The sequence below is a fragment of the Heloderma suspectum genome, chromosome 6, assembly GCF_057233095.1.
Source record: "Heloderma suspectum isolate Gila_16-S chromosome 6, 16-S_ref, whole genome shotgun sequence".
In the NCBI taxonomy this organism is placed as follows: Eukaryota; Metazoa; Chordata; class Lepidosauria; order Squamata; family Helodermatidae; genus Heloderma; species Heloderma suspectum.
Window position 1 is genome coordinate 124881653 of NC_139463.1, and position 27990 is coordinate 124909642.

General features: G+C 50.2%; 1 protein-coding gene across 7 annotated transcripts; it reads left to right on the forward strand.

Annotated features, from left to right (window-relative positions):
- Positions 1–94: 94 nt before the first annotated feature.
- Positions 95–27819, forward strand: RNF31 (ring finger protein 31). 7 transcript variants are annotated; one of them, XR_014783977.1, is made up of 22 exons: positions 95–206; positions 1283–1467; positions 2182–2328; positions 3253–3408; positions 3522–3581; positions 5231–5306; positions 6989–7184; positions 8173–8563; positions 10452–10733; positions 11469–11732; positions 12392–12574; positions 12663–12875; positions 17334–17507; positions 19160–19258; positions 20532–20775; positions 21397–21511; positions 21972–22090; positions 24382–24495; positions 24995–25052; positions 25696–25792; positions 26491–26665; positions 26796–27418. XR_014783977.1 is itself a non-coding variant. In XM_084806522.1 (22 exons), exons 1-22 carry the CDS (start codon positions 176–178, stop codon positions 26847–26849), a joined length of 3279 nt encoding a protein of 1092 aa, XP_084662648.1. In that variant the 5' UTR covers positions 95–175; the 3' UTR covers positions 26850–27819. The 7 variants fall into 7 exon arrangements, 6 of the variants coding, with proteins under 6 accessions (XP_084662648.1, XP_084662647.1, XP_084662652.1 ...); XM_084806522.1 differs by having other exon boundaries at positions 20532–20621; positions 26796–27819; XM_084806525.1 differs by lacking the exons at positions 3253–3408; positions 3522–3581 and having other exon boundaries at positions 108–206; positions 20532–20621; positions 26796–27819.
- Positions 27820–27990: the final 171 nt, after the last annotated feature.

The following is a 27990-nucleotide window of genomic DNA, read 5'->3' on the forward strand; positions in this document are numbered from 1 at the left end:
TCAGAGGCGCTCGTGCATGACTTCGCTGCTTGTAGTTCTTCCTCCGGGTCTCCTGGGGTCCCTCTTAGCTCTGCGCTCCTTTGCTGGCCTTTCTTTCGCCTTTCGTTTCCTGCTTTTGCCTTCCTTCCTCCTCCTCCTGCCTCCAGCTGTTGCAGGAGCTTCACGTGACAGGCGAATGACGCGCCCCGCTCCCCCCTCCCAACAAGGTAAGCTATCCCCCCCCCCCCCGCCCCGCAGGAGAAGAAGGATCCCCCCCACCACTCAATTTCAAAGCCCACTTGCAACTTTGTCTCCTGGGCTCCAAGTCAAGAGTTTGGGAGTGTGCGCGCAAAGGATACAAGAAAGCAAAAGTGAAAGGGAGGGTTTTTACCCCCAATATTTGAGCACCACCACCCCCGATCTTGCAATCCTACACCCGCTTACTTACCTAGGAGTTAAGCCCGCGGGACTCAACGGGGCTTGCTTCTGAGTAGGCATCTCCAAGGATTGTACTGTAAGGCTTGGCTGGAAATGTGTCCGGGACGCCTCTCCTGGTTATCAGCCTTCCCCAGCCTGGTGTCCTCTGGAAGGGTTGGACTACAACTCCCATCATTCTCAGCCGCCTTGTATTTTATGGTTTGAATTGTTGCGGACTGCCAGAGAGCTTCGGCTACTGGGCAGCAGAGAAATGTAATAAATAAACAAATAAATGGAAAACTCCTGGGAGGCAGGGTCTCTTGTCTGGTTTTTCTTGTAAGTTGCCATATACACTGACATCTGGTTAAAATAATGACGTTATTAGTTTTTTAAAGTGTATACTTGATGCCTGGGAAAGGTTGGGAATATACCCAGTGGGGAGATTTTTTTTTTAGCCGTAAGGAAGCCCCCCCATTACTTTATAGATATTTGTTTTTCATCACTTTTCTATTTTAAAACAACAACAAAGAGTCTTGTGGCATCTTTAAAAGACTAACAAGTTTAGTATAGCATGAGCCATCCTTCCCCAGTCTGGTGCCCTCCAGATGTTTTGGACTACAACTCCCAGCTGGCCTTGGTCATGCTGGCTGGGGCTCACTGCATGGCTGATGGGGAGGCATCTGATATCTCAGCTTTAAGCCACTTCACAGGGTTGTTGTGAAGGTAAAAACAAAAGGACAGCACTCCCCCCACCCCCCTGCAATTACCTCTGCCTTAAATTCGCTGGAGAGAAGTACTGAGCTAAGCCCTGGAGGTATTGTAAGGGAGAGCCTCACTTCTCGTGCTTTCTTCTCTCTCTGTATTCTCCCCCCGCCCCCGGTGGTAGACATGGGGGACGTGGAGCGCCAGTTCATGTCCCTCCGGGAGGAACTGGTCAGTGCTTTGATCAAGAGTCCGGCAGAGCAGAGCCCAGAGTCTGTGCAGTATCTGGTGGAGATGCCCTTGCCCTCAGCCCAAAAGTACCGGGAGATCGATGCGAGAGACATCATAGAAGCCAATACCCAGGGGCAGGTAAGGGGATGGGTGGGGAGGGCGTGTGTCTGCAAATCGGAAGTGAGAGTGAAACTGGGGACAAGTTGGAAGTTTGGAAGTAAAGGAGGAAGGACTGGTATGGCTGCCTCCCTCTTCCCTGGAACGGCTCTTGTGCTTTGAACCGCTGCCTAACAGGCAGGAATTCGAAAGACAGAAGCTTTACCAGGGGAGTGCTTGCCTGTAATGCAGCTGTCACCTGGCGGGGTGGGGGTGGGGGAATGGAAAGAAGGAAAACAGCTCAAGGTAAGGTGGGGAAGCGAGCTGAGATGCAGAAAGAAGGATCAAGTCCTAGCTATTAAGTGGAGATAAAGTTGGGAGGGGTTGGTTTGGGGTGCCCAAAGCTTGCTTGGTGGGGGAGGCAGGGAGCAAGGCCGCAATATGGTCAGGTTTGAGCTCGTTGCATGCAGTACAGTTCCATCGCACGAATGTAGCATTAGGTAGCGGCTGCTGCAGCATCCTGAGAATGTGAGCTTTCATTTAAAAAATAAACAACCCCAGAAACAAGATTCTAGTCCTTAAGATAAGAGAGATGGTTGATGCTGTGCATGCTCCCTGGTGAAGTCTCAGAAACCAGCTGTATGAGAGTTTGGCATAGCATTATGGGATTTAGAGAGGGTGTGGTGTGGAACTCCGTAAGGTATGTGTGTTCGCAACGTCTGATAGGATTTCTCCACATTTCCAACTCCTGCCCAGACCCAAAAGGACCTTCGCACGCTGTCCACTGCCCTGAACATCCTGGAGAAATACGGGCGCAACCTCCTGAACCCGCACAAGCCCCGTTTCTGGCGGACTGTCAAGTTCAACAACCCCGTCTTCCGGGACACGGTGGACACCATCCAGGTGAGAGAGACATTCCCTTTCCCTCCACCCCATCCCACAATCATATTCCTATCTTGATGTTTTCCTTTCTTTAAATTTCATGTTGTCTTGCGTTTTTAATCATGTAAGAGTAAAACTCTGCACCAGCCCCCAAATGGGGGAAAAGGAGCAAAATCAATGTAAACTACTAGAAAGTACTAGAAACTGCTAGAAAACCACTGAATGAGGTCATCCGGAGTTTTGGAGTGAAGTGTCATCAAAACAGGGTACACCAGACTACTGTAACATGTTGTATGTGGAGCTTTCCTTGAGGGCTGTCTGATAACTTTGGCTAATTCAGAATATAGCAGTTAGATTATTAACTGTGGCTGGGAAATGGGAAAATATATTGCCAGTGTTTAAACAGTTCCCAGTCCGTTTCCGGGCGCAATTCAGAGTGCTGGTGCCAACACTAAAGCCCTTCACGTTTTGGGACCAAGGTATCCAAAGGGATCACCTACCTCCACGTCAGCTTGCCCCTACATTCAGGACAATGTCAAAGGTTCTTCTCCAGGTTCCCCTGTGAACCAAGGTACAGTGTATGGTGACAGGGACAGGGCCTTCTCAGTGGTGACCCCCCATATGTTGAACGCTTTTCCCAGAGAGGCTTGTCTGGCTCCTACTTTGTCTTTTTTGTGCCAGACTATATAAGACACTGCTCAGTTGCGAAGTCCTTCTCCCTGGCTTTCTGAAAAGCTGCAACAGAATAAGCCTGGCCAGCCTCTCTTGGTGGGGTGTTTCATAGAGAAGGGGGCCACCACAGATAAGGCGCTATTTCTAGTAGAAACCAGTGTGGGTTCAAATAAGAGATTCAGCTCCCCAAGGGGGGAGCCAAGCTGTGTCGCACTTGCCCACTCCCTCCCACTGTCTTCCAAGCCCTGATTGTGCGTCCTGCATTTCTGGCAGGGTGGACGGGACGTTCTTCGCCTCTATGGCTATTCTGAAGAACAGACCGACGGGCTCTGCTTCCCTGAGCATCTGCAGGAACCGGATATCCTCCGGGTGGCCTCCATCACGATGGACGTCATGCTGTTACGGGCTGAATTGAACCTTTTCCTTTCGGTATGGCAGGACTGCGATGTCAAGGAGCTCCGGGTCATGGGGGAGGAAGGTGTGGGATGGACAAGTCTCAGGGTCCCCGCTTGGAGAATGTTCATGGTTCTTTTTCCTTTTAGGACAACCACCCCCATCCTCAGGTTTTGCAAGAGTTAATGCAGGGAGGGGACAGCTTGCAGGTGAGTTGGGAGCAGGGCCAGCCCCACCCTTAGAGTGGAGCAGTTGCTTCAGGCGGCAGATGCCGGGAAGCAGCAGCAAGGTGATGCAGGAGAAGCCTGTGTGCTGTGTGGCCTGCTCTGCACCTCCAAAGTTGGCCTGCTGCCTTCAGGTGCAGGGGAGGTTGGCATCTCACTATCAGTGTCAAAGGCAGATTGATTTGCCAGTCTAGTCAGTATGTATGTATGTATGTATGTATTTATTTACAATATTTATATACTGCTCCACTTCAAAAATTTCGGAGCGGTGAACAGATAAAAGCATAAAATACGATATTAAGTAAGGGCGCAATCCTATGCAGGTTTAGACAGAAATTAGACAGAAAAAGTCCTACAACTCCCAGCATGCCCCTTTTTTCTGTCTAAACCTGCATAGGATTGCGCCCTAAAACATTTTAAATGAAACAGATTCCAAGCTTTTGTACATGGAATGGGTGGCGGTGCCATTTTGTCATTCTCCTCAGGCAGCAAAATGTCTTGGGATGCCTCTGATCAGGAGTTGGAGATGTTTTGGATTACATCGACCAGCATTCCTGACCATTTGTCATGCTTGCTGGGGCTGATGGGAATTGGAGTCCAAAACATCTGGAGGGCACCAGGTTAGGAAAGACTGCTCTCTTCCAAGGCTGGGTGGATGAGTTCAGGTTATAAGATCTACTTGTTCTTGTTTTTTGCTAGGACCCCAAGATCTGCCAATTAGGGCAAGTGGACACTTAGAATGAAGGAAGAGGGCACCTCTGAGCATCTACTCAGTCCAAGAATTTGTTTTCAGTACTAGATCTGAACTCAAAGTCTTTTCACAAACACATAAATTCCCTCCTGGTTTCTCACCCACCCAACTCTTTTTCAGTTTTAGCAGCCTCATTTGGGAGGCGGGGGGCTTATGCTTTTGTTGTTGAACAACTACTGCAAATTGGTCTCCAACCCTTTTGAGTTGCTGGGCACATTTGGAATATGGAGAGTGTGTTGTGGGTGCTTTCACAAAATGGCTGCCGTGGGGGCAGGCTTGCCCATTCACAAAATGGCTGCCATGGTGAGCATGGCTGGTCCCAAAACACTCATTTCCCAAAGGCAAACTGGTGAGAGTAAAAGAAAAGCAACTTAAGGTGCAATCCGATGTATGTTTAGATGGGGAAAAAAATCCTGCAGTTCCCAGCATTCCCCAGCCAGTGGTGCTTAAGTACAAGGCAGCGGTGGGGGATCTGAGCTCCAAAACCCAAAGCTGCCCTTTTGAATGATAGCGAGGGTGCTGGAGGGCAGCCCTTTGCTTTGCTGCATGCCAGCTTCCCAGTAAAAAACACACACATTTGTTTTAATTTTTTTTAAAGTCTTAAGAAATAAAAGAAAAACCAAAAGGGGCAAGGAGCCTGGCAGGCCCCAAGAGAGGTATCCTACTATCACAACAAAACAAATTAAAATACAACAATCGTCATCTAACTTGAAAACACAAAGCCAGCTAATCAGCAGCCAAACGCTTTTGTAAATACATAAAAAGGTCTCTGAACATATATTTAAAATACTCAAAGTGAGTGCCCAAGGAGGTGACGAAGGCCTGCATGAAACTAGCCGGGCCTGAGTGTGCTCAGGTGGGCCTCGCCCTTCTCTCTTTCCAGGTCAACCTCATTGCTGACGTCTTCCCTGTCCAAGAACGTATGCCTCAACAGACGGCTTCGGCCTTATCGCGCACAGGTAGCGTGGTCCCACGAGGCTGGGTGCGGAAATGGCGCGCGGCTTTCCCGGTAGAAGATAGGGTGGTTGAGGCCTACCACTCATTCCCTGAGCCCTTGGCTAGCCTGACTTGTGAAATCGGCCACGTTCGGGCATTTGGACCTCGGAAGCAGTCAATGCCCCCTTGGGGGAATGGTTTGGTCCCCACTGTTTTAAAGGAAACAGTGGTGAGGCCTTGACTGAAGGAACTGAGTTTCGCTCTTCTGGTTTCAGACAATTGCTGCCCACGCTTGAATTTCCCATTTTGAGGCAAGATGTTGGGGAGCGTGGTGGCTTCTCCACTCCAATACTGGATGATGCTGACTATTTGGATCAGGGGGTCTTAAAACTCTGGCCTGGGGCCAAATCTGGCCTGCCTCAGGTCCCGGTCTGCCCCTCTGGAGTTCCTCGAGGGCCGCATCCCCTTCCCCACATCACCAGATGGTTCCCGCTCCTCCCCCCACCCCAACCATATATCATTTGGTAGTTTCCTGGCTTTTGCAGGATTTCACCCCTGTTCTAAAAGCTTGACATGCCTTTCCTAAGACTTAGTTACTGGCAGGAATTGCTTTAAGCTAAAATACACTGGTATTTCTGGTATTTTCACCCCACCCCCTTTTTCCCCTCAGCCGCGCATATCACGGGAATGCGGCTCCCAGGACAGAAGGTAAAGGGGGCAGACCAAAGGCTAAAGTGGCAGGGCCCCAAACACCAAAAATGCCAGCATATTTTAGCTTAAAGCTCTTCCTGCCAGTAACTAAGTCTGAGGAGAGCCATTTTAACCTTTTAGAGGGGAGGGGCACTGTTGGGAAGCCACCAAGCTGCCAGTCATTGGGGAAAAGGGGTTGGGGCCAAGGGAGGGGCGTGGCCACCTGGGGGAATCTCAGGGGTGCCGGAGTGAGGCCCTGCCAAGCTGGAGTGAGGCCCTGCCAAGCTGGAGTGAGGCCCTGCCAAGCTGTTCAACACCCCTGCTTCAGAACAACTAGATTGCCAGGCACAAGAGACAGGGCTTTTTCAGGAGTGGCCCCGCACCTGTGGAACCAAGTGAGTTGTGTTAGGACCCAACTTCATAATCTTTTAAAATGTATTTTTTTCCTCTGTGGCTTTCTCGTAAGGATTTTAAGGAGGTGCTTTAGTTTCTTTTCGATCTTAGTGTTTTCTTGCCTCATTTTAATTTTTCTGTTGGCTCTTTTTAGTTGGTCATTCTGGTTTTAATTTTGGATTACTGCTGTTCTGTTGTAAGCTGCCTTGAGAGGGTTTTCTCTCTTAAAGGTGGCCTCTAAGTGGCTTAGGATGCAATCCTATGCATGTTTAGACAGAAAAAAAAGTCTTACAACTCCCAGCATTCCCCAGGCAGCTGTGCTGGCTGGGGAATGCTGGGTGTTGTAGGCCTTTTTTCTGTTTAAATATGCATAGGATTGCATCCTAAATGAATAAAATAGACGCTTTCGGACATGCACGCAAGGGCCTTGTGAAATATTCAGTGTCAAATGTGGCTTTGGCGGTCTAGATAGCTGCCTTTGCTCCCTCTTCAAATGTGTCTCGATTTGCTTAATTTCTTCAGACAGCAGTATTTTGGTTTTTATTGGCCAAGGATTTGTAGTCCTGGAGGAGACAAAGGACTGGATTAAACCTTGTCTGATTTTCTCTCTCCCTCTCTCCAGCCGTAGGGTACCTGCCTCCAGATGCCTGCCTGCTTTGTGGCTTGGAGCCCCCGTCGCTGCACTGTCCGTCTTGCGCCCAATGTCTGTGTCTGGACTGCGACCGCCTCTTCCACAAGCACCCTTCGCGGACGCATCACCGGCGGGTGTCCCTCAAGGACCAAGTTTGCCGGAGCCCCCCACCGCCACCACCTCCCAGGTAGCACCTCTGCTTTGGATCCTGTTTCAACAGACCAAGATATTTTGCTGACTGAGGCAGAGCAGCAAAGGGCACCCCTCATCCACCCAAGTCAAGGTGCATTGTCTCCAAAGCCAGCCAAGTTATTTTGGCAGAAAATCCCTCAAGCACTTCTCCCCGTCCCTGGCAGTAGGAATGCAATAATCACAAAGTAAATAACTAACAATTTGCTGCCCTTTTACGACACCCCAAATCTGCTGCCTGAGGCAGCCGCCACACTTGACTCCTGGTAGGGACGGCCTTGTGTTTCATCTTTGCCACCCCTCGCTCCTGTATGTTCATAGCTGCTTTTTCAAAGGCGATTGTAATGGTTACTCAGGAGGTGATTCCCTCATTCCATACTGCTCACTCCATTTTTTATGAACAGGGCGTGTTCCCCATTTTCCTCTGTGGATTAGTTCAGGGGAGTCATGTGAAGATATCCCAGGGTACTCTGCTTTCTCGGGGTGGGGGGACCTTTTGTCTCCACCGGACAGAAGCATCATGGGAAGGGTTGAAGTGGGCCTGTTGCTCTGGTAACCTTGGCCCACTTTCCTCCTGACAGAAAATGCTGTGTTCTCCTCAGCCCCTACAAAAATGGGGGTTTCTCTTCCGTCTCTTGACCTTGGAATTGCTCCTTTCTAAGAGACCTTCGGGAACCCACTCCTCACTTATATGTCCTATTGTGAACCCCCTCCCTATAGCAACCCCCCATTTGCTGATTTCTCAGTTGCTGTGCTAACAGACATGTCCCCTTGGTCAGGGCTGGCCCCCATTTGCACAGGATATCAAGATGTGGGGCTGTCCAGATGTGTTAGACTACAACTCCCAGCTGGCTGGGGGATTCTGGGGGTTGTAGTCTAACACATCTGGACAGCGTCAGGTTGGGGGTGGTTGAGTTAAAACATCTTATGAACTGCTTACTCATGTTCAGTTATTTACAAAGTGCACGATTCCATTCTGTTTTAAGTCTGTCCGGGGTGACTGCTGCTGACGCCTCCTCCTTGCATCCTCCAATGGATTCCCTCCCGTCCGCCTGGCGCAGCCTCCCCACCCAGCGGCTGCCGTGGCACTGTGCTGCTTGCCGCATGAACAATGACGCCCGCTCCATCCTGTGCGTGGCCTGCGACCGCCCCCGTGGCTGCAAGACCCCCCTGAACCCCAGTTCGGAGGATGAGCTCAGCAGTCTGGGGCAGCTGGCCCGGGGCCGCTGGTCGTGCCAATCCTGCACCTTCGAGAACGAGGCAGCCACAGTGCTCTGTGCTGTTTGTGAGAGGCCCCGCCTGGCAGGGCGGCCCGGCACAGGTGATGCCAAGCCCTTGATCGCCTGGGGGGAGGAGACGGGGCTGTGGCAGGAAGAGGTAAGTGTGCACGTTGGGCAGGCAAAGGTTGCGCTGCACTTGTGTCAGGCCAAGTCGCTTTTGTTTTAGTTTTTTTTAATCTATTTTTATTTTATTTTTATAAATGAAATAAACACTACCAACAACATAATGAGAATCTTCAGCTTCCAACATTACAGTATTCTGAGGAAAAGAAAAAAGGGAGGATAGCAAAAGAAGGAAGAGAAAAAAAGAAAGAAAGAAAAAAGATTATATAAAACTTCAATAAGAACAAACCAAATATCCAAATATAAATCCAATTGCAGATTATACCTACACAGCATTCTTCCAAACATTGCAAGTATTATTAAATCTTCAATCTGCTACACCACAAACAGTAAACCTTATCTTTCAATATCATAACCTCAGTCTTATAGCAAAGGAATGGGAGCAAACAATCCATTTCCATTGGTCATATATTACCATTCAGTTAATGCGTATTAATAAACATTAAAGGTTTAGCCAACAAGAAATAGTAATAATAATCCATAATGATATTAATAATAATAATAATAACAATAATAATAACAATAATAAAAATAATAATAAAAAAGTTATTAAGTTAAAGAGGGAAAAAAGTTTAAGAAAAAGATAAAAAAATAAAAAAGCAAATCATTTGTTTTAAGTAATATCGTATCTAAAAATATATGTGTACACACACATACACACACAAATAGGTATTTTATTACAATATAACACAAAAAAAGAGAAAGAAAACAAGAATATGCAAGCATTTACTCTGGCATACTGCCTGGACATCTTATCAGCTATAGCCCAAACAACACTTCAAAAGAACAGTAAAGATGGCTAAGTTCCAACTCCGGAGGCTGAGAGAGTTGGTTCCCTTGTTTTAATTTTAATACCAATTAAAAATGTTTCTGCAGCATCAGGATCCAAAAATCTTTTCATCTGGCCTTCAGAAAGAATGCAAAACGTAGCTGGATATTTAAGGTCAAGTTGCTTTTGGATGCTTGCAGGCTAGGAGACCCTTAGCAGGGCTGAGGCAACGGTTTTCTGCAGTTATCTGGGATGGCAGTTCCAGAGAAAAACATGCCTTTAAGTGTGCTCTCTCTGTCTCTCTCTCTCTCTGTCTCTCTCTCTCTCACTCACACACACTCACTCACTCACGAGATCTAGTCTTTTTGTCTCTTTTCAGGAGGGGGGGAAATGAACATCAAAATTCTCAGGTGGTCCTGCTTAGATTCCAAATGTGCAATATGCATCTAGAGCAGGGGCGTTGAACCTCCTTCAGCCCGAGGGCCGATTGCCATTTCAGAGAAGCTCTCGGGCCACATTCCAGTGGTGGGCGGGGCCAAAGGCAAAAGGGGCATGGCTAAAATACCAGCATATTTTAGTTTAAAGATCTTCCTGCCAAGAACTAAGCCTTCAGAGAGGCATTTCAGCCTTTCACAATGGGGGAAAAACTGCACAATAGGTGGGAAACCACAAAATGATCAGGGGAAGGGGTCCTGGTTTGGTGGGGAACCCCGGAGGGCTGGATTTGACCCACTGGCCGGCCACACTTGACCCACTGGCCGGCCACACTTGACCCACTGGCCGGCCACACTTGACCCACTGGCCGGCCACACTTGACCCACTGGCCGGCCACACTTGACCCACTGGCCGGCCACACTTGACCCACTGGCCGGCCACACTTGACCCACTGGCCGGCCACACTTGACCCACTGGCCAGAGGTTCCGCACCCTGATGTAATGTTTCATTTGAAGCTTCCCCCTGAATGCATTTTGAGTCCCAAGGCTCAGCCTGGAAACATGGGAGGTGATATTGGAAGATAGTGCCTTTTGTGCGTGTGAAGGGGGCTCTCCCGCTCACTGTTCTAGCTCATTTAACCCCTTCCTTCCCCTACAGCCCCCCGGCTGGCAGTGTGAACACTGCACCTTCTGGAACAAGATCCCAGGCCGGGTGTGCGAAGTGTGCAACCGCACCAGCTCGCATGGGGGGCTCGAACCCTTGCGCCTGTGCTCCCAGCCGGAGAAAGAGGAAGCCGAACGGCCGAGGGAGGGGCCGAGAGAGGTCAAGGCAGAGCACAAGGGTCAGTGGAAGACCTTCTCCATCTCTCCGGAAGAGGCAGAGCACCGGAGACAGGAGAAGCTGCGTGAGGACGGGCAGAAGATGGTCGCCATGATTCGGGTGAGCTGCCTCCCCTTGGAAACAGATTTCCTGAACAACTAACTGTCCACAGACATCCAGGCTTCACCCTTTAGTTCAGACTTCCCCAACCTGCCTTGGAATGATGGGAATTGCAGTCCAGCACAGCTGGAGGGCACCATGCTGTGGAAGTCTGCCTTCGTTGGCCTAAATTTCTGTATCCCAGCCTCTTCCGAGCCACAGAGCTAGACTTTTCAGGTGCACTGCGAAGAAAATTCCGAGATCTCCTATGAAAAATGTTTACTCCACATTTTGGCCCACAAAAGGGCCCCTGTGTAGTTAATTTTACCCCCAGGGGCCCCTAAATTGTACCATTTTGCTGTATTGTGAAACGCAGCACTTTATCCCCCCTGCAGAATTTGGAATTTTTTTCAAAGGCTGGGGTGTGAGAAGGCAAGGAAGAAGGATTGGGGGCACTGGTTGAGTGGCTGGGGTGTATTTGATAGACTGTGCTTGTGTCTCCCCCCCCCCCCCCCGCCTGTCCTGTGCAATGCCTCTGGCTGCATGATGGGCCTGGGGACATAGGATACGTAGCAAGAGGGCTGGTAGTCCCCTTGTCACATAGGGGCAGAGCCAGCACACCCACCCGCGTCAACGTTGTGCTCCCGGCCCCGGTCGTTGTAGTTGCCAACCAGCCTCAGAGTCCCTCGCTCTGGCCCGGTCCCGCTCGCCCTGGAGGCGATTTGACCTGGGCCTTTTGTCCTTGTCTCCCCACAGGAAGCCGAGGGGGTGGGGGTGGCCCCCGAGATGGTAGCCGCCGCCCTACGCTACTCGGAGGCGGAGCTGCCTCTGGCCTGGCTGCATTCGGAGCTTCCCTGTGTCCTGGAAGGGTTGGCGGAGCTGGCCACCCAGCGAGGCGAGCAGGAGCCCGGGGGCGGCCTGGGCGTCGTGACCCGCCAGGAAGTCCAGACCGCATGGGTGGCCAGCCAGGGGGATATGGACGACGCTGTCGGGCGGTGCCTTAGCGCACGGCGCAGCAAGGTCAGCTTGGGCGGGGCAGGGTGGTGGGGATTCCGAAAATGGAACGGACCCCTTGAGAAGGTTTGCAGGGGGATCTGATGCAGATGATGCTCAAGGTGTCGGTGAGCCAGCCCCAACCCAATGCCCTCCAGATGCATTGGACTGCAACTCCCATCAACCCCAGCCAGCTGTACTAGCTGGGATTGATGGGAGTTGCAGTCCAACATGTCTGGAGGGCACCAGGTTGGGGACACCTGGCATAGGGTCCTGAGAAGGAGGAGGAGCTTGTGAAGGGAGAAATGGGAGGGGCCTGTGCTTCATAGGTGGAGTCTGAGCAGTGGGTGGGACTTGTTAGGAGCAGGAAGGATTTGCAGGGGAAAGAGGAGAGGCCTGTATGTTTGCAGGGGTAGGAGAGACTTTGGGAAGAGAAGGGAGCCAGGCTTTTGGGTTAGGGGTGTCGTGCATGTATGTGGGAGTGCTCCACTCACAGCATCATGTAAGCCTGGGCTGTTTAGGTCATTGTCCCGGGTCACACAAAATAATAAAGAAGATCCTCTGAGCATGTGCGAAGTGCCTTCTGAACGGAAGCTTGGGGCAGGCCGGAACAAGCTTGGGAATCGGCTGGGTTTTTTGAGGGGGGAGGGCGTTGTCTCACCTTGAACGTTCCTCTTTCCGGACAGGTGCGGGAGCTGAAGGCGCTGGGCTTCGCGGAGCGTGGCCCTGTGCTGCAAGCCTTGTACCAGAACCACGGTGACCTGTGGCGGGCCCTGGTGCAGCTGCAGCGCCAGCGGCTGGAGCCCTTCCACCAGCGCCTATGGCAGAGCGAGGACCCCCCCATCGACTTCCACAGCCCCGATCGGCAGGTGAGGGAGATCTTCAGAGGGGTCCCGCCTGGCTGGGCCCGCCTGCCACTCTCCAACGCCTGCCCTGCCCTCCTTGCCTCTCTTCCAGGCTCTGCTGCGTCGCCTGCTGGCCTCGCTGTCCCTGCCCAGCTGGGGCCGGGCGGAGCTGGTGGTTTCGCTGATGCTGGAGCAGCCCAGTGAGGGGGGCCTGGAGCTGGCCGACATCGTGGAGGCGGTGAAGGCTTCTCCCAGCCGCGACTTCATCAAACGCCTGCTCAGCTGGGAGTGTGCCGTCTGCAGCTTGGCCCTGCCGCGCAACAAGGTACCTCTTGGCTCCCCCGCCCCCCCACATAGTTAAATCAACATTTCTATTCCTTTACAGCGGGGGTGTGAGACCTCAGGCCCGTGGGCCAAATCTGGCCCTCTGGATTTCCTCAGATGGCCCCGCCCCTTCCTGTGCCCCCCCTCCCCTCCCAACCACCAACCATTTGCTGATTTCCCGTCTTTTGCGCATTTCTCTCCCCCCCAGTCTAAAAGGCTGAAATGGCTCTCCTAATATACTGGTACTTCTTGGTCCCCTTCATGGATCACTGCCTTGTTGTGGCGAAGGGGCTTGCGTAACTCAGTGAAGCCATAAGCTATGCCGTGCAGGGCCACCCAAGACGGACAGGTCATGGCAGAGGGTTCTGACAAAATGTGGTCCACTGGAGAAGGAAATGGCAACCCACTCCAGTATTCTTGCCAAGAAAACCCCATGGAACGTATCACAAGGCTAAAAGAGATGACGCCGGAAGATGAGCCGCTTAGGTCGGAAGGTGTCCAATATGCTACTGGGGAAGAGCAGAGGGTATTTCCAAGTACCGCCAGAAAGAGTGAAGCGGCTGGGCCAAACCCGAAAGGACACTCAGCTGTGGATGTGTCTGGCGGTGAAAAGAAAATCCGATGCTGTAAAGAACAATATTGTTTAGGAACCTGGAATGTCAGATCAATGAATCAAGGTAAGCTGGAGGTGGTCAAACATGAGATGGCAAGATTGAACATCGACATCTTGGGAATCAGCGAACTAAAATGGACAGGCATGGGCGAATTTAATTCAGGTGACCATCATATCTACTATTGTGGGCAAGAATCCCTTAGAAGAAATGGAGTAGCACTCATAGTCAACAAAAGGGTGGGAAAAGCAGTACTGGGGTACAATCTTAAAAATGATAGAATGATCTCAGTACGAATCCAAGGCAAACCATTCAACATCACAGTAATTCAAGTCTATGCCCCAACCACTGAGGCCGAAGAAGCTGAGGTTGATCGGTTCTATGAAGACCTACAACACCTTCTAGAACTAACACCAAGAAAAGACGTCCTCTTCATCATAGGGGATTGGAATGCTAAAGTAGGAAGTCAAGAAATCACCGGGATAACAGGCAGGCATGGCCTTGGTGTACAAAAGGAAGCAGGACAAAAGCTAATAGAGTTTTGCCAAGAGAACATGCTGATCATAGCAAACACTCTTTTCCAACAGCACAAGAGGCGACTCTACACATGGACGTCACCAGATGGTCAATATCGAAATCAGATTGATTATGTCCTTTGCAGCCAAAGATGGAGAAGCTCCATACAGTCAGTAAAAACAAGACCTGGAGCTGACTGTGGCTCAGATCATGAGCTGCTTCTTGCAAAATTTCGGCTTAAATTGAAGAACGTCGGGAAAACCACTAAACCGTTCAGGTATGACCTCAATCATATCCCTGATGAATATACAGTGGAGGTGAGGAATAGATTTCAGGGATTAGACCTGATAGACAGAGTGCCTGAGGAACTATGGACGGAGGTCCGTAACATTGTTCAGGAGGCAGCAACGAAATCCGTCCCAAAGAAAAAGAAATGCAAGAAAGCCAAGTGGCTGTCTGATGAGGCTTTACAAGTAGCTCACGAAAGAAGGGAAGCGAAAAGCAAGGGAGAAAGGGGAAGATATACCCAACTGAATGCAGAGTTCCAGAGAATAGCAAGGAGAGACAAGAAGGCCTTCTTAAATGAACAATGCAAAGAAATCGAGGAAAACAACAGAATGGGAAAGACTAGAGATCTCTTCAAGAAAATTGGAGATCTCAAGGGAACGTTTTGTGCAAAGACGGGCATGATAAAGGACAAAGAAGGCAGGGACCTAACAGAAGCAGATGAGATTAAGAAGAGGTGGCAAGAATACACAGAAGATCTATACAGGAAAGATCTGAATGTCCCTGATAGCCATGATAGTGCGGTCACTGAACTTGAGCCGGACATCCTAGAGAGTGAAGTCAAGTGGGCCTTAGGAAGCATTAGTAACAACAAAGCTAGCGGAGATGACAGTATTCCAGCCGAGCTATTTAAAATCCTAAAAGATGATGCTGTTAAAGTGCTGCATTCAATATGCCAACAAATCTGGAACACTCAACAGTGGCCACAAGACTGGAAAAGGTCGGTTTACATTCCAATTCCAAAGAAGGGCAATGCCAAAGAGTGCTCAAACTACCGCACAATTGCGCTCATTTCACATGCCAGCAAGGTGATGCTCAAAATCCTACAAGCTAGGCTTCAGCAGTATGCGAACCGAGAACTACCGGAAGTACAAGCTGGGTTTAGAAGAGGCACAGGAACTAGAGATCAAATCGCCAACATTCGCTGCATCATGGAGAAAGCAAGAGAATTCCAGAAAAACGTCTATTTCTGCTTCATTGACTACGCTAAAGCCTTTGATTGTGTGGATCACAACAAACTGTGGCAAATTCTGAAAGTGATGGGAGTACCAGACCACCTTAACCGTTTCCTGAGAAACCTGTACGAGGGTCAAGAAGCAACAGTAAGAACCAGACATGGAACAACCGATTGGTTCAAAATTGGGAAAGGAGTACGACAAGGCTGCATATTGTCACCCTGCTTATTTAACTTATATGCAGAGTACATCATGAGAAACGCAGGGTTGGATGAATCACAGGTCGGAATTAAGATTGCCGGGAGAATTATCAACAACCTCCGATATGCAGACGTTACCACCCTAATGGCAGAAAGCGAAGAGGATCTCAAGAGCCTCTTGTTGAGGGTGAAAGAGGAGAGTGCAAAAGCTGGTTTGAAACTCAACATTAAAAAAACTAAGATCATGTCATCTGGCCCTATCACTTCCTGGCATATAGAAGGGGAAGAAATGGAAGCAGTGACAGATTTTACTTTCTTGGGCTCCAAGATCACCGCAGACGGTGACTGTAGCCATGAAATTAAAAGACACTGGCTCCTTGGGAGGAAAGCTATGGCCAACCTAGACAGCATAGTAAGAAGCAGAGACATCACCTTGCCGACAAAGGTCCGTCTAATCAAAGCTATGGTTTTCCCAGTAGTAATGTATGGCTGTGAGAGCTGGACTATAAGGAAGGCTGAGCGCCGAAGAATTGATGCTTTCGAACTGTGGTGCTGGAGAAGACTCTTACGAGTCCCCTGGACTGCAAGGAGGTCAAATCAGTCCATCCTAAAGGAAATCAACCCTGAGTGCTCATTGGAAGGACAGATAATGAAGCTGAAGCTCCAATATTTTGGCCACCTAATGCGAAGAGAAAACTCCCTGGAAAAGACCCTGATGCTGGGAAAGACTGAAGGCAAAAGGAGAAGGGGACGGCAGAGGATGAGATGGCTAGATAGCATCACGGATGCAATGAATATGAACTTGAGCACGCTCCGGGAGAGAGCGCAGGACAGGAAGGCCTGGCGTGCTATGGTCCATGGGGTCACGAAGAGTCGGATACGACTGAACGACTGAACAACAACAACAACTTCTTGGTATTTGGGGCCCTGCCCCTTTTGTCTTTGGCTCTGCCCACCATGGCGGTGCGCTCCCCGAGAGCCCCTCCAAAATGGATCTGGCCCTCGGGCTGGAAGAGGTTCTGCAGCCCTGCTTTACAGCAAATGTATACATGTACATTCTGTGACTGACCCCTCCCTCCCACCTCCAAAAGATTCAGATGTTGCATAGCCGGCAAAAAGGAGTCCTTTGTCCAATGTGGAATTGGCCTATGGAACTCACTGTGGCAGTGACCACTGCTTATGTGGCTTTAAAAGTGGCTTTGACCAATTCGTGGAAGGCAAGTCGTCCGGTGGCTGTTAGCTGTGATGCACAGAAGCTGTCTACCTCTACATGGGAGATGCTGGGCGAGGGGTGGAGGCAGACGTTGGGGTGAGTGTGTGTTCTTGAGAAAGAGGAGGAGCTTATGAAAAGAGAAACGGGAGGGGTCCGTGTTTTGTGGACAGAGTCTGAGCAGAGTGTGGTACTTATTAGGAGCAGGAAGGTTTTCAGGTGAAAGAGAGAAACCTGTACGTTTGCAGGGGCATTTCTGACCTGGCTCGCACGTAACAATAACCCAGAGTGTGGTTTCAGTATGGGTTGTCGTTGAATTGGCATTACGTGTGAACCCTGTGCTATGGTTAACCACGAACAACCCAGAGTTCACAACCCAGCAACAAACCCTGGGTTCTCTTCCTGGGTTGTGCGTGGTTAACAACCCAGAGTTGAACCATAGTGCAGGGTCCGCACCTAATGACAACTCACGATTCAATGACAACCCATGCTCAACCCATGCTCTGGGTTGCCATCATGTGCGAACCAGGCCACTGACTTTTGAAGGAAATGGTGGGGGTGTAGTAGATGGGTGTGCTTGCTGGTGGACTTCCTGGAGCAGGGGGTCTACCGACCACCAGTGGAGGCAGGATGCTGGGCAGGATGGGCCTCATCCAACAGGGCTCCCTCTTACATTCTCAGATGCAGTCGCTGACCTCGTGTGAGTGCACCATTTGCCCCGAATGCTTTGCCCTCCACTTCACCATTGCTGTGAAGGAGAAGCACATCACGGACCTGGTGTGTCCCGCTTGCTCCGAGCCAGAGATCAGCGACGAGAGGGAACTTCTCAGCTACTTCTCCACTCTTGACATCCAGGTGCCTGAAGTCCTGTCCCCCCGCCACTACTCAGATGCAAGGATTCTAGATACCTCCACCCACATTCCTAATTCTACCTGCACCTGAACATCCGTAGCAGCATGGAATCAGAAGCTGTGCTCCTGCAGACTGCTGCTTCCCTTCCTCTCCTCTCCTCTCCTCTCCTCTCCTCTCCTCTCCTCTCCTCTCCTCTCCTCATTTCTATACCACCCAACAGCTGAAGCTCTCTGGGTGGTTCACAAAAATTACAACTACAAGTACAGCATAACAACAATATAAAATATAAAAGAAGTACAACCAGAATAAGACCTAGGAGCAAAGCAGACATTTAAAACAGAGCTAAAAGACTAAGAAACTAAAATGCTAAAATACTGGGAAAATAAGTTCTTCACCTGGCACTGAAGGGAGTACAACTGCCTTCAGCGCCAAAGGGTAGGCACCAGGCGAATCTCTCTGTGGAGCTCATTCCACAGCCGGGGTGCCACAGCAGATAAGGCCCTCTTCCTGGTAGCCACCCACCTCACTTCCTTTGGCAGGGGCTCCCAGGGAAGGACCTCGAAGATGATCTTAGGGTCCAGGCCAGTACATATGGGAGGAGATGATCCTTCAGGTACCCTGGCCCCAAGCCATTTAGGACTTTGAATGTTAATACCAGTGCTTTGAATCGGGCCCGGACATGGACTGGCGGCCAGAGCAGCTAGAAAACAGACTTCTGGCATGCTTTTAATTCTTTCCTCCCCCCCGCCCCCCGCCGCCCCAAGCACGGGGAGAAGGTGAGGAGGGAGGAAGCAGAAAGAATACAGATTCCTCTTCCAACGAGGCATGATGTTTGTCCCTTTGCTCTGGAGCTGTTTCTGCCCACGTGAATGTTACCAAAGCAAGCGCCATCCCACTTCCCTTGATGCCTTTGCCCACTGTGGAAAGGAAGAGGCGGATCCTGTGCGGACAGTGGAATAGAAGACAATTCGGACATCATGAGGCAACTTTACTGAATAAGGCCCTCCTTTGAGAGGGAAGAACGGGCCTTGTTCCATGGCTTAATTCTGGGGTGCAGAACCTCAGGTTCAGGGGCCAATTTGGCACACCTACGGCCCCAATTCAGCCCTGGAGGGTTCCACAGATGGCCACGCCCCCTTCATCTGACCCCACTGCTGTGGGCAGCAGTGTGAGGCCACAGACCCTTCCTTTGGTGCCTGCCAGGCTCCCTGCCTCTCCTGATTTTTATTTTATTAAGATTTAAAATATTTATTTATTTATTTATGTTTACTATTACTTGGGTTCAAAAGAGTGGTTTTGTGTTTCAGAGCTCAGATGCCACCTCTGCCTTGTACTTAGGTTCCTGGGCATGTTACTTTTCTTTCCCTCTCGCCAGCTTGCCTTCTGGGAAATGGGGGTTTTGTGACTGGCCGTGCCCACCGTGACAGCCATTTTGTAGGAGTGCTCACGGCACTCTCAAAATTCCAAATCTACCCTGACAAATCTGCCTCCCTTTCATTTAAACCTATTCCTTCTTGTCCTTGCGTCTTTATTGTGGGGGGAAGTGACCAATGTGTTCCATTTTTTTCTTTCTGTCTCTCTAAAAATATTTTGAAGCGTGCCAGTCTGTCCTCCCTTATTCTAAGCTCTTTAATTACCTCTCCTTCCCACCCCAGCTGCGCAGCTGCCTGGACACAGAGACATATGAACTCTTCCACAAGAAGCTGACTGAGCGGGTGCTCATGCGGGATCCAAAGTTTCAGTGGTGCACACATGTGAGTAAGTGGTTTGGGCAGCCCTGATTTCCAGAGAAAAGGGGAACAGAATTAAATGGTTGTCCGTGTGAGCGAAAGGGACAGGAAAGACACACAGTGAATAATCTAGATTAGTCTTTCCCTGCCTGGAGGACACCATGGCTGGTGCTCTAGGTTTTTAAAGCAAGATAACCCTTTGCATATACAGAGTTTGGTGTCTTGTTTAGTGTGACTGAGAGAAGAAGTGGGACTATGCACACAGCGTTTTTCCCCTTGCTTGGATTGGTTTGCTCCAGGATGGGGCAAGGGAAAGATAAAAGTCCCACAAACATCTCCCTTCCTCGTCCTGGAACTGACTTGGAAGGAAAACGCTTTCCTCAGCCTAACAGTTCTGGTTTGCATTTCTGTCCGGCCTACCTCCAGGGAGCTCAGAGTGGGGTGTGCAGTTATCTTTAGTTGGCAAATATATACACACACACATCGGTATAGAGGGAGGGGAATGTAAACAATGAAATTAAAAGGCCACGAAATGCAAGTGGTGCAGCCTGTGACGTTTCTATGCAAAACTCATACGTATACAAGATAAGTACAGTGAGCGTTCTACTCCTGCAGCAGGAGTGGAAAGCCCTGGTCTCAGTTGAACCCGAAACAAGTGGAATCAAACTGGCTGGTGAATGCGAGTTCTGTGATTTCAGTCACGGTGGACTCTCCTTCTGAAGTCCTTCCACTGAGGAGTGGCGGCTTTCGGGTCAGCAGCAGAATGTCCTGGGAGAACAAGGCTTCTGAGAATGGCTTCTGTATGCTGGCCATTTTCGTTGTCAGACCTGTGTCCGTTTTATTCGTTTGCTTATTCATTTGGCCCATTTGTCTGATGGCAGCCATGCCCATCCAGTGCCACCTAGATGTGTTAGCCCACAGTTCCCATCACCCCTGGCCAGCATGATGGGAGCAGTAGTCCAGCACATCTGGAGGGCTCCGGGTTCAGCGAGGCTGGGCAGACCTCTGGAGGGCACTTTGTTAACTTTGCCAACTTCCCTCCTGCCTGGAACGCCAGCTGGCTTTCTGTGTCTTGTTTTCCAAACTGAATAAACAAAAAGTGCTCCCCAAAGTCGACTTGGCTGATTTACTGCCAGATGGAGCCACAGAAGCCAAAGTGTCGGGTTGACTGGACTGAGGGTGCGAGTCGTCCTGCCCATCCAGTGCCTCCTTTTCCATTGTGGCAAGTGCCCGGGGTCTGTGGGGCCAGGGAGAAAACCTGCCTCAGGACTGCCTTCTTTCTCCCTTCCCTCTCCAGTGTTCCTTTGGCTTCATCTACGAGTCTGAGCAGCTGGAGGCAAAGTGCCCGCAGTGCCGCAAGAGCTTCTGTGTCCAGTGCAAGCGGCAGGTCCGTGGTGCCTCTGGGTGGCCGTGGCGGGAGAGGAGAGGGAGAAGCGGCCATGCTGGGTTTCTACACATCAGCAAAGGACCTGCTGTCGTGCTGGCAGGGGCTGTTCAGAGGGAGAGGTGGTGTACTGCAAGGAGCCATCGGGAGTACTCCTGTGCGTGCATATGCGCGCGTGTGATGGGAGTAGCTGTGCAGAGAGAGGGGTCGTGTATTGCAAGGAGCCATGGGGATGTCCCTGTGTGTATCTGTGCATTGGTCCCTCTCCCTCCCTCCCTCCCTCCCTCCCTCCCTCCCTCTTTAGGGGGGTGTAAGTTTCCCTTGCCATTTACAGTGCTTGCTGTTTGTTCCTTGGGCAAAGGTAAAGGATCACATTGGGGTGGAGAAAAGGGGCCATTGAGAATCACCTCTGCTCCTCCTTGCCTAGCCCCATCCCAGCTTCTGTCTCTTGGTCACACTGCGGTGTGATGGGATGTTGGGAATGTGTCTGCGTTCAGGAGCCCCAACTTCCTGATTGAACACGTGGCTCAAAAGCTGGTGCCGAAATGATATGAACATGAGTGCTGAGTGAGCCTCCCTGGGGAGAAAATGCCACAAGTGGGGTGCCCCTGCCAAGAAGGCCCTTTCCGCAAGGTCTGTCCACATCGTTTTAGGTGGCGGCAGCGGCGGCCCCCGGCGTCTGATCTCTGTGCCCAGACAGGTTTCTGCCTGCTTTGTATCTCCCCCTGTGCCTGGGAGGGAAATATTGATGATCCTTTTTCCCTTCCCTTGGCCACAGTGGGAGCCTCAGCACCAGGGCCTGTCTTGCGAGGGGTTCCTGGAATGGAAGCGAACCAACGACCCAGAATACCAGGCCCAGGGCTTGGCTGTGTACCTGCAGGAGAATGGCATCGGTGAGGATTCCCCTTCTTGTGGTTTTTTTCCCCTTTATCCTCACGCATCCAAGAGTGCAGTGTGTGGCCTCCTGGCAGGCCTGAGCCCCAGCATGTCTCACTGTAGATAATGTTTAGTTCCACAGTCCTGGAGTGCCTCTACACAAACTGGAAATGGCGGATATGTCAAAATAATGCACGCCAGATGTGCTCTCAACCTTACACCCTGAAAGACCCCAGGAAAAGGGGGTGTGGTGGGTGGGAGGAGTCTAGTTTGACAGAGCAGGAGCGAAGGGATTGAATGGGAACTGGAATCCCGTTGGGGCCGGGCTGGTCTTTCCCGGCTGTGAGTCTTGGTGGGACACTGTGGCGCAACTACCCAGCAGCCCTTGTTCCACTAAAGGGCGATATGGCTCTTCTCTTCACCTCTGCAGCTCCCTGCCCCCTAACCTCATCTTCTTTTCCCTTTCCCTCCTTCCAGCGTGTCCCAAATGCAAGTTCTCATATGCCTTGGCCCGGGGAGGCTGCATGCATTTCCAGTGTTCCCAGTGTAGGCACCATTTCTGCAGCGGCTGCTACGGTGCCTTCTATGCCCCAAACGTAAGGATGCCAGAGTGGGTTTGTTGGAGGGCGGTGATAGGGCAGGACGGAGCGGCAGGCCACGCCAGCGTTTCACCTGTTGCTCTCTCGAAACCGTCAGGATGGAATGGGATGAAATTATACCTACTTATTGCTCCATGGCACTTTTAATTGACAAAATGTTCTCCTGTGCTTTCAAAATTGTGCACAAACACACGTGTGCACCCACGCACAAACAAAGGTGACCATGCTGGTTTGCGAGAAAAAAGAATCCTAAATCCACAGTTTTGTGAGACCAACCAAAATTCCACAAAATTGTGCAAGCTTTTGAATTCTCCAGCACTCTCCATCAGAGTATGTGGTCACTTACTCATTCCCATTTTATAGATGGGGGAAACAGGGACCAGGGAGAGTGTGATTTGCTCCAACCTGCACAGTAACTGCATTGTGGTGGTGAAGTTTGAACCCAGGTCTCTTTGGTCAAGGCTAAGGTCTAGGGCTCAGCCTACTGGGCTAGACTTCGTTCCCTTCCAAATACATTGAAATCAATCGAAGTGGATACAACCTGTAATGTACAGTGTGAATCAGATGCAGTCGGGGAATGCCCACCCTGAATCCTAAGACCTATAATGTTCACCTTGAAAGAAAACATGGTTTCTAGTCCTCATGGATTGTGGAGAAAACTGAGTGCATGTGGCCATTTTCTGCAGGGGGTGTAGAAATTGCAAGAAGAATGGAGGGGAGTTGGGTGGGGTGTATAATTCGAGTGCCAAGCAGCCGTTATTGCTGCAGGAAAGCCCAGACTTACAGGAATTGGAGGGCTTTGCCAGGCTAATAAGGAAATGGTTAAAAGTTAATTTAAGATCTGGCAGGGTGTGTCTGCTGTCTGTGTGTGTGTGTGTGGGGGGGGAATGCTCCTCAAGAGCTTTCTGTAACCTGGCACGCTCTGGCTGTGTTGGGCTACAAGTCCCATCATTTCCAGCCAGCTGGAGGACCAAGAAGGCTGCTGGAGAGTGCTAGATTTCAAGCGAATCCTGACAATTATAAAGCGAATTATTTGGTCTTCAGAGATTTTTAAAAAGAAACATGTTGTTCCATGTTACAATGTTGTTGTTCTTAAAAAGACACAGATCAGAATAAAATCCTGAGATGCTCTCTCCTGCCACATATATTGATTGCATAGAAAATTTTGGCTGGTTGGCTGGCTGACTTCTGAGAATTCTGCCACTTTGGGGAAGTGGTTACATCATGCCCTCAGACAGAGGAAAGATTATCTGTAGCATTTCTTGAGGACTGTGAGGGGGGATGGGGAAAGGAGCAGAGAAACAAAAGAGAAAAGTCTTCTCTTACTTCATTTCGACCCCCTCCCACCAAGAAAAATGATTTTTTTAATCTTTTGGCTATATATCTGTGGCCAGCAGCTAGATGTCCTTGGAGGGATGCTTTGTGAATGGAATTGGGGAAGGGGCAGGACTTCACCTTCCCCCACTCCCAGCAGCAAGCAGGCAAATGCTATTGCTACAGGCCTGGTTCACACATAATGCTAACCCATGGTTTATTTAACCCATGGTTTGTTGCCCTACCCAGGGTTGGTCTGGCTGACAATCGAACAAACCATGGTTTCTTTTCTCAGTCCCTGGGTTATTTGTTTCCCTTCTCCTTCGCCTGCTCCCTCCTTGTATCCCAAATACCTTTGTGACACTGTAGGACTGGCATGTTGAGCAGCTGTTTTTTTTAACCACTTTTTCCCACCACCTCAATAGTCTGGTGAAACAACCCATAAATACCCCATGGTTCTGGGTTCGCATGTAACAACAACCCTTGGTTTAAACAACCCAGAGTTTACAACCCAGCAATAAACCATGGGTTCTCTTTCTGGGTTCTTCATGAGTATCAAACTCTGCTTTGTTAGGGCATCTGTGTTCACACATCACGACAACCCAGAATTCAACAAGCCATACCATGAGTTAGTGTTGTATACAACCCAGGCCAGAGACAATTCTATTTTCTCTCTCTCCCTCTCCCTCTCCCTCTCCCTCCCTCTCTCTCTCTCTCTCTCTCACACACACACACACACACACACACCCCTCAACTTGTGTTTGGCAATTGTGGGGGGACAAGCGGGCACTACCTCTCAGGAAGCTGAGGTGGGCTCGGGGGGCGGAGGGAGGCGGTCCTGGTTGTCGATCCCCTCGCTACACACTAGTGTTCAGTAGGACCATGATGAAGAATCTGTGCCAAGTATGCTTGTTTGGTGGATATCGTTGAGCTGTCTTGCAGCCTCACTTTAGCACCCTCTCCATCTCTGCCAGAAATGCCCGACGCCTGACTGCCCCATCCGGCGCTCTCTCCACGGCCACCACCCCCGCGACTGCCTCTTCTACCTGCGCGACTGGGATGTGCCTCGCTTGCAGCGTCTCTTGCAGGTCAGGCCAGACTAAGACATGACAGGTTAAGGGGTACAGGGAGGGTTCACTGAAAGGAGAAGCGTAGGCTGCAGCTGCCCGCAAGTGGAAAGGTGAGGATTCCTTTGGAGCAGGTGCGTTGAACCCCTTTCAAAACGAGGGCCGAATTCCAGCTCTTGGGAGGCTGCATTCCCAAGGTGGGCAGGGCTTAAAGCAAATATTGTGGGGCCAAACCCCCAGCATATTTTAGCTTCAAGCTCTTCCTGCCGGTAACGAAGCCTTAGGAGACACATCTCAACCTTTTAGAATGGGGGACGAAACTGCAGAAGCCAGAGGTTGGGGGAAGGGGGTGGGGCCAAAGGAAGGGGGCAGGGCCAGGGAAAGGGCAGGGCCATCTGTTGAAGCCTAGAGGGCCAGATAGGGGCTTCCGGAGGGCCAGATTTGGTCCCCTCCCTTTGGAGGCGGAGGGTTTGTCTGAGGTGTCAAACTGGTGCTCACCCTTGACGTTTTCCCCGCCCAGGATAACAGCATCATCTTCAACACAGATCCCCCAGCTGGGACCCGGGCCACCCCTGGAGGTGAGTTGCCAAAGGGTCCTGGGAAAGAGAATGTTTGCATTCTCAGGCCCCACATCTTGAACAACAAATTTGGGGTAACATGGTTACAGCTGCTTCTTTTCTTTTTCTTACATAGAATTCTGGGTAACGTGGCATGCTGGGGGAGAGAACTGGCTTGCCTTGAACTAGCCATGCGACCCCCCTTCCTTTTCTTAAGGGACTGTCTTTATACCCAAGATTCAAGTTTCACCAGTTTAACAGTAACAGCTTCACTGAGGGCCATCACAATTGTAGGATTTTTCCTCTTCTTTTGGGGGTCCCAAGCTGCCTACTGGATCCTCAAAACTTCAAAGCCCAGTTAAATCCACCTAACCCCTGCTTTTAGGCGGGCAATGTAGGTGGTATTATTTAAGGCGGCCTTTGCCAAATCTTAACTTTATTGTGTGTTTGGCTGCTTTTAAAACTGCCGTTTGTTTTTAACGGTTGCTTTTGTTTTAGTTCTTTTGGTGGTATTTTTAAAACGTCTTTTGGACCAATTTTGTGGCTTCTGTACTTCTGTAAAAAGGCAGGGTATAAATTAATAAAAAATAATTACAATAATGCGGAGAAGCAACTACACTCTTTTAACCCTCATGGACTCTCCCACCCCCACCACCCGCTTCAGGTGGGTGTCGTGTAATGGAGCAGAAAGAGACCCTGGCAGGGCTGAAGGACGAACCTTGTGGGAAAGAGACCCAAGCTGGATACGCCGGCCTCTGTCAGTGAGTAAATCATTCACTGAACTTCAAGGGAATCAGAGAGGGCTTAAGGATATAGCTATTCTGGGAAGGGGACAGGGAGGGAGTGTATCAGCTGTGGGTAGAGAGGAAGGGGCCCTGTTATGTGGCACAAGCTTTCTTTATTTAGAATATTTTTGGATCACCCCTCCACTCTGAGTGCTTGAGGTGAACTACAATAAAAACACGATTAAGGGAGCAATCCTATGCAAGTTTAGACAGAAAAAAGGTGTACAACTCCCAGCATGCCCCAGCCAGCAATGCTGGCTGAGGCATGCTGGGAGTTGTAGGCCCTTTTTCTGTCTAAACTTGCATAGGACTGCGCCTTAAAATATATTAAAAAATACAAAAACCACAGACATATTTCAAAACCTGGGGTTAATGATAAAAATAGAGAGTGGCGTTGACTTCTTAAAAGCCCAGTGGAACATTATGGTCTTCCCCAGTCGTCTAAGAAGTATACGAGACTAACCTCCCTGGGGGAGGGTGTTTGAAACCTGCAGTGCTGCCACACAAAAGGCCCTGTTACATAAGGGCCCACCAACCTCGCCTCCCTCGGAGGTGGGGACACGCAACAGGACCTCAGATGACAAGCGCACATTTGGCATGAGTAAGGGGCATGAGTAAATTTGGCATGAGTAAGGCGTGTGTGCAACAGTGATTGATGTCCCCCTCACTCCCAGGGCACACTACAAGGAGTACCTGGTCAACCTCATCAACAGCTACTCCCTGGACCCGGCCGTCCTGTACACTCTGCAAGAAGTGGAAACTGTCTGCCGACGCCACCTGCGTGGACAACAGTTGCCCGCTCGGGGACCCACTGAGGAGGAGGAAGCTTATCGCGGGCGCTTGGTCAAGGTGAAACAGGATTAGCCGAGGCTGGAGAAAGTGGGAAAGGTTCCCGGGCTGAGGGCAGGGAAAGATGGGGAATGTGTTCTGCTTAGCTAACCTCTCTTTTCTCCCCCCCCCCCCGAACCTCCTGCCTTAGATTCTCAGGGATGAGGTGCCCCTAGGCCCGAAAATTCCACGCAGACGGAAGTAGCCAGATGCCAGCAGCCCCTGTGGCATGGAGAGAAAGCAGACTTGGGCCCTGTGATCCAGCTCCCAGTTGAGGGGAGTGTATCTATGGGAAGTTGAATGGAAGCCCCCATTGTATCTGGCGGAAGAACTTCCTCAACATTTCAGAAGTGGCTTTATGCTTGGGGTGTCCGATGTAAAACTCTCCTAGCTGCTAGGTCGGATGTGAGGGTCTCCTTCGCAAACATCCTGTTCTGATGCTCCTGCACACAAATCCCAGAACTGCCAGAGCCACAGTTTGGAAGAATTTGAGGGAAGGAGAGGATGTTAGCTTTTGCATAATCCTGTTCAGGCAGAACCTGTTTTTGATTTTATTTTTTAAGGAATAGCTAGATTTTATGGCAGGTTTTTTGATGGTGGGTTTGAAATGATGAACACTCAAAACAAAACTGTTTCAGTGATCAAGTGGAAAAGTTCTTGTTGCGGTCCCAGGTCTGTCCCCTTCTGGTTCATTTCCTCCTCCTCTTCCACCTGTTCTCTGAGCCTGGATACCTCTTGGGAAAACATAACTCCAAATAAACTGTTCTGTGATTTAAAAAAAACACCCAAGTGTGACACTCTTTTTGCTGATCTAGATATCGTCTCCTTCACTCCCAACATTCACAACATCCCTTGAGCAGAGAGCATTTAATAAAAAGAACATTTTTCTTCCTCCTTGTGCCCAAATCTCGGGAGAAGTGCTACATTGTGCATTCCCCATGTGGGCCAGTTTGGAATTCAACAGCAGGGTCTCCTAGATATCTAAAGAGGAAGCTATCATGCTTCACTTCCAGTGAGCCAGATCAGTGTCAGTATTCTATTTCCCGACTTTTTGTGTTGTTGGACTGGACCTTTCTACCGTGAGTTAGCTAGAGAGCCTGAAGAAGACTCCTGTGTAGATTGAAAGCTTTAGAATTCCAGGAATGTTATTGTTGAAACACGTGGTATCTCCCTTCACTTGCTGTCTTGCCCACATGTTTATTAAACATGAAAAAGTTTCATTTTCCATATATCTAGTTCAGCCTTCCCCAACCTCGTGTGTTCCCAATGGGTTGGACTACAACACCCATCATCCCATACAGTTGTCATCCAACCCATCTGGAGCGCACCAAGCTAGGGAAGGCTGA